At 40.0% G+C, this 6,411-nt stretch overlaps 1 protein-coding gene across 1 annotated transcript in view; it reads left to right on the forward strand.

The window, feature by feature from the left end:
• Positions 1–6,411, forward strand: part of LOC108232337 (extracellular serine/threonine protein kinase FAM20C) — a 33,303-nt gene that overhangs the window by 2,304 nt on the left and 24,588 nt on the right. The window contains exons 3-8 of the mRNA XM_017410115.3: positions 217–392; positions 2,471–2,549; positions 3,968–4,060; positions 4,255–4,370; positions 4,537–4,717; positions 4,930–5,039. Coding sequence (XP_017265604.2) covers positions 217–392; positions 2,471–2,549; positions 3,968–4,060; positions 4,255–4,370; positions 4,537–4,717; positions 4,930–5,039 — 755 coding nt within the window. The remainder of the gene's footprint in view (positions 1–216; positions 393–2,470; positions 2,550–3,967; positions 4,061–4,254; positions 4,371–4,536; positions 4,718–4,929; positions 5,040–6,411) is intronic.

Consider the following 6,411-nt stretch of genomic DNA (forward strand, 5'->3'; position numbering starts at 1 on the left):
TCTATCTATCTATCTATCTATCTATCTATCTATCTATCTATCTATCTATCTATCTATCTATCTATCTATCTATCTATCTATCTATCTATCTATCCATCCATCCATCCATCCATCTTTGGCCCATCACTCTTCACCGTCAAGTCTCTATGTGGACAGGAGCCTTGGAAGGCAGCTCCTACACCTCTGGTGTTTTATCGAGTTCAGTCTTTCTTACAGGGAGAGTGACACTCTGGACAGATACGAGGACACCCAGTGGAACCGGAGCAGTGACAGCCATCCTCCGTGGCTGCGCTTCCATCTGGGTATCTCACGCTGGGAGCTCTACCCCCATCGTGCTCCGACCATGGAGCCGTTGATTCAGCAGCTCACTGCCCACCCCATTGTCAGCGCAGGTTTGACACGCAGCTCCTGACTTGTGTTTTGTTTTTTTCTGTAAATAATCTACAAACCTCTGTGGAGTCGTTGGCTTTTGATATTTATTCAGCAGCTTTCCTCCTCCGCAGATTAGAGCTTGACACCATGACAGAAGTGTCATCATGTCAGACAGACAAAGTCAAAATGTTTTGAATTAGTGGAGCGTCTGACTCACTGTGTGAATGCTGCTTCTGAATTCACACTGTTGTCTTCTTCTGTTTTGTTTGATAAGATTTTTTGTTCAGTTTTTACAGTCTAAAGTTTGCCTAACTTGGGCTATTTTAGCCAAAATGTTCAGCTTATTCAGGAGACAGGTGCTATGACTTTTGGTTTTTGTAACTTGTATGCTTTTCAAAAATATTTAAGTTTATTTACAAATAATTTTCCCACAGAAATACATTGGGATCTCTTTAATTAATTGAAAACCAATGTCCTGTGAAACCTGCTTTGCCATTTTTGTCTTTTTATGACATTTTTTTTAACCTTTTAGCCAGTATTTTGAAACTTTTAGCAAGTCTCTTGTCTCTTTTAGCCAACATTTTCAGCTTTTAGGTAGCATTTTGTTATTTTTAGCTTCTAGCTAACCTTTTGATACTTTCAGCTAACCATTTACTTTTAACTTTTACCAAACCATATGCACTTTTAGCTAGCTTCCAACTATCATTTTGCTACTTTTTGCTTTTAGCTAGAATGCAGTGGCTTTTAGCTTTAAGCTCATGTTGGGCTCCTTTTAGTTTTTAGTTAATGTTCTGCTCCTTTTAGCTTGAACCACTGGATTTCTGCTTCTTCAGCAGTCATTCAGCATTAATCATTGACACTTCTGTCTGATTACATTTAAAATGAGTGGATTTAGCTCAGCCTACAATCAGCTCAAAATGTCACCGTGACTCAACCAAGAAGCAGCTTCAGGAAGGACTAACTTTGTTATTTCCAGCCGAATGCGTCGTGGTAAAGGTTTGCCAGCTGGAGAGAGGAAAGTCAGAGCAAAGAGGAGGGTTCTTGTGTTTCTGTGACACCTGAGGTTTGGGGCCAGACTTTGAAAAAGAGATTTACTTTGAAGTTGTGGTGTAATGAGAAGCTCTGAGAAGCGCTGAGGGGCCTTGGAGGTTCAGCTAAGTGGGTTCAGAGGAGGATGGACAGGAATACATGAGCCACTGGTGATGCGGCGAAGTTCCCACTGTCAATCAATCATGAAAGTTTTATCAGAGCTCAAGTTTTCACCGTCTTCTCTCGGTGCAGGTTTGGAGAACGTTCCAGACTGACCAAAGAGAAGCAGTAAATCTCCCGGACAGTTTCTCACCGATTTTATGTCCTTGCTGCACAGCTAACTTAAAAAGCCACTATTAGCTGCGAGCAGAACAGGAGCAGCTTCAAAACCGTGACTGTATTAATTCAGTAGGTGTGCTGTTATCGATCGAGTCTGCCTTGAAAGAACTATATATAATTTAAAAGCATGTTGTCTGTCTACATCCCTGTAGCTTTGACCATTTTGTTTTACAGTGAAATATACAAAGTGATAAACTAATAAAAGTAAAACATGGTAATCAGATACATTCCTGCAATGTTTAACTTTGTAAATTCCTTCTTGTGCCTGTTAAATTTCGATTATTATGACCACGTCATCATAAAAAAAAATACCAAAAGCTAAAGATGGAAAAAAGGTGAAGATTACACACAAATATGATATTAAAATGACACTAAATTAATCAAAACAAATGACATCTATAGAAAGTATCACAAATTAACATTCTGGAAAATTCATTTAGTGTATCATAATTAATGTATGATGTTACCTCATGAAAAAAAGTGACTCACTGACAGAAATTGATTCACAAACAAAGTCCTGCCAAATACAGAAGCCCATGTGTGTGAGAGAAAAACATGAAAATAACATTGTGTCTACAACAAGAAGGTTGACGCACATGTTTTCCGTGTGTGCGCAGGTGTGTGTTCACGTGCACGCCCCATTAAAAGCCCGGGCGTTTGGTCACAGCAGGATGTGTGAGTGTGCCGTGCGCTTTGTTGCTATGGTAACGTTCTCCTCGCTGTGTTTCAGTGCAGAAGTCTGGGGGGACACAGCTGAAGCTGGTGATGTCATTTCCCAACTACGGACAAGCCTTGTTCAAACCGAAGAAGTAGGCTGCGAAAACACAGCACCCAACACACTGATTGTATTACAGAGTGGGAATAAAAAGTGACTTCTAGATATCGCTGAGAGCCTTCCAGGAAATACACACCTGTGAAACGTACTGTTAGGTGTTTGAAAGGATACGAGCACGATTTAATAACATTTCATGAATGCAAGTTGTGCAAAATGTGTACAAATTGGCAATTTGTCTTGTTACAGAGTATTAGAAGCAACAATGAAATGCATAAAAACCTAGTATTCATCGAAGGAATGCATATCACCCGCAACCTTTTATGCCAGTGTTTCAAAATAAGATAAGAAATGGCAATTGTAGCCATTTTGGTCAAACCTTGTAAAATGGTGCTTTGCTCAAGCCAATGGAATATTTTCAAGATTTCATGAGATGCATTAGCGCTCAGAGTGTGAGTTAAAGATGACTCTCAGCTACAACCACACCAAAACTTAGCTCAATAAGTGTAAAACTACTTGAGTTATAGCCATTTTTATGTTCGCTATTGACTGGCTATGGTGGCTATCTTGAACTGGGGTGACTCCAAAAGTTATTCAGCTGTAAATATACACTGAAGAGATACTTTGATCATTTGCTAATGCTACAGACAAACCCAAGCAAAACTTTTATCACCCTTTGGCTTCAGTGATGGGTGATAATGACAAACTGGTGGAAAGTTAAAGTGCAGCCTCGACGAGTCACTGCTAAAATCTTTACAGATCATCATGATATGATGGTAACCTGGCAACACCATCACATTCAGCATTAACAAGTGAAATAAAATCATAAAAAAAAAGATAAATTCACACAAAATGTTCAATATTCTTCCACGATCTTGTAGCCACGTCTCTGTGAAACTGCTGGATTAGTGCACCGATATCCTCCCTTTATTATTACCTAATGATCGCACTTTTCCCGTGTGAATTAAGAAAAAACTCATTGAAACGGCTTTCTCCTTTCCTCTCTATTTTGCTGCTGCCCTACAACCATGATTTAGAGTCTTGTTTCAGGAATTACTTTGGTTGAACCAATTCAGCCGCATCCACATGGTAACAACTTACATGTTGGCATGGTTACACATCATTTTAGGTGCTAAAAAGTGGCAGAAGCATCAGTAAAAGAAAAAAAACAATCCTTCTAGCAATACATTACACAAATCAAAAGGGAAAAAAAAACAAGGCTTTCATAGAAAAAAAAGCTTAGGAAATCAGATCAAGATATAAAGAATGAGCAGAGCTACAGGCACCGTTTAAAACAGACAGAAGAACCATATAATTAGACTCAGATCTCTGATGTTTATACGTAGATTAGTCACATGTTTACGATGAGCTCTCTGCGATCAATCCAACTAATGACATAGATTTGACCGTATCGGGATGACGAATGCCTCAGTGAAATTGACTTTTCCCTGACAGGCAGGAGAGAGATGAAGAGACCAACTACAACCTCTACTACTTCTCTGACTACGAGAGACATAACGCAGAAATTGCAGCTTTCCACCTGGACAGGTAAATATAGCTAGAAGAATTCAAAACACTTCCCCGACGGGCAACCTAAGTGAAATAATGGATGCCACAGGGATGGGAAGTTATGTAACGCCGCTTTATATTTTTCCCCCCTCTCTTTCCCTTCCCTTCTTTTTTTTTTTTACCTCAACACTTGCTGTCTTCATCTCCTATCATCCCCCTCCCTCCCCCGGCAGGATTTTGGGTTACAGGAGGATCCCTCCTGTGGCCGGCAGACTAGTGGATGTGGTGAAGGAGATCAAAGATGTCACGACTGACCGCAAGTTGGCCAAAACCTTCTTTAATTCCCCAGGTACCCTCTACTAAATTATTCACGCACTGAATGCTTTTGAAACCCTGATTACAAATACGTGAAGAATCGTTGTCTCTTCAGACACCCTTGTCCTATTTAATGCCCTTCCTGCTTTGACATTGTCTCCTTTTCATCACCTCCTGTGTGCACCTCTTCCTCCCTCTAGTGGGCAACGTGTGCTTCTATGGGCAGTGCTCCTATTACTGCTCCACGGAGCATGCCATTTGTGGCCAGCCCCGGGACCTGGAGGCCTCCTTGGCTGTCATGCTGCCGGATCTGTCTCTGGCCACCCGTAGGACCTGGAGGTCCCCGTGGAGACGCTCATACAGTCGGAGCAAGCGGGCAAAGTTAGTGGACACTGGAGAGCCCGAGTGCTGGGTTATGATTTATGATTCAGAATATCAAATCTGAAAGCCTCCTAAGGCCTAAAACAGACACAATTTTAGTTTTTTTAAGTGATTTTTATGGTTAACGCTGCCTTTATTTTAGCATCAATGAATCACTAGTTTGATCTGAAGACATTTGTTGCTACAAATCATGATTTTTTTGTGTGTTTTAGATGGGAGACAGATCCTAATTACTGCACAACTGTGAAAAAGACCCCACCATACGACAAAGGCACGAGGCTGGTGGACTTCATGGACATGGTCATATTGGACTTCTTGATGAGTATGTTTGTTCTGTGCACATTCTATTAAAGGGCAGAGTTTGCATTTATAGGTGGCTTTCCTGTCACACATTGCTTTCGCAAATCAAAGGCCATCAAGAGTTTAAAAAAAAGGTTTTTATATCTTACTGGTAACAGAACTTTTTATAGTAAATGTGTTGACAGAGAAATAATGAAAAGTAATTTTATCGTGTGTGTGCCATTTTTTTTAAAAAACCTCTGATATTTTTTCTACTTAGTGACATTTTCTCATTTTGTTTGAAGAATTTAAGGCCTTTTCTTCATCAGGAAAAACATGGGTCAAGTCAAGTCAAGTCAGTTTTATTTGTCAATTTCTTTACGTGTGCAGACATGCAAAGGAATCGAAATTACGTTTTCACCATCCCGCGGTGATACAGAAAAGACATTTACTGACACTACATACATAGAACTTGGGTGGATCAAATGATAGCTTCATTCTATTTTAAATTCGAATGAGTCATGAGTCAACTCATTTTCTGGACCCATTTATTTATTTTACAAATAATTGTTAAACCCATTCACTTTTTGCAAAAAAAAGTTGGGATACTGCTTTATTGTTAACTAGACAATAGACAATGAGCATGCAGTTTGCAGTACGCTGCAGCTACCATGACCAGAAAGGTATTATAAAAAAAAAGCTTTTATCTCAGCGTGACTTTTTTTTTTGGATAGAACTGCAGTTCATCTTAACTGGATGTAAATTTTATATCAGACAAGAGAAATTACTCTGTAAGACAGAGCTTTAAATGCGTTCACACGTTAATTTTCCCCAATGGTCTTACAGAATAAAAAATAAAAAGATAAATAGATCTTATAGCTCCCACAGGCACATTTGCATTTAAAACACACAAAACCTACAAAACTTCGATCATGACCTAATGCTAATCTGCCCACTTTTTTGTGTTTTAAGCAGTTGTAATATCACACAGATGTACAAGATTAACAAAGCCCAATGATATAAGAGCATTTTTGGAATTTAAACACATGCAGCTATATTGAAATCAGTTTGGTTTTTCACATCAATTCTTGCATGTCCTCTGGTGTCAATCAGGGAGGTGTTGCAGCACCTTCCGCCCCCCTACTTCCGAGCTCCTCCTTGGGATTCAGTGTATTTGCTTTTAGAGAAACACAACAAGGGTGGAAAACACTTCCTATAACGGGCCGTGCGGCTTCCCGTAGTCTTGCCAACTTAGTTTGTTTGACACATTTCACGACCGGACCCCTCCCTCCCAGCTGAAGCGAACTGCGCGTTACCGTGGCGACGGTAGCCATGGTTGCGCACCTACTTGTCCAGGTAAGAAAATCACTGAAGTCACGTTTCATGCGCTCTGTTAAAGTGCTTTTCTTTAGCCT

The sequence above is a fragment of the Kryptolebias marmoratus genome, linkage group LG3, assembly GCF_001649575.2.
Source record: "Kryptolebias marmoratus isolate JLee-2015 linkage group LG3, ASM164957v2, whole genome shotgun sequence".
NCBI lineage: Eukaryota > Metazoa > Chordata > Actinopteri > Cyprinodontiformes > Rivulidae > Kryptolebias > Kryptolebias marmoratus.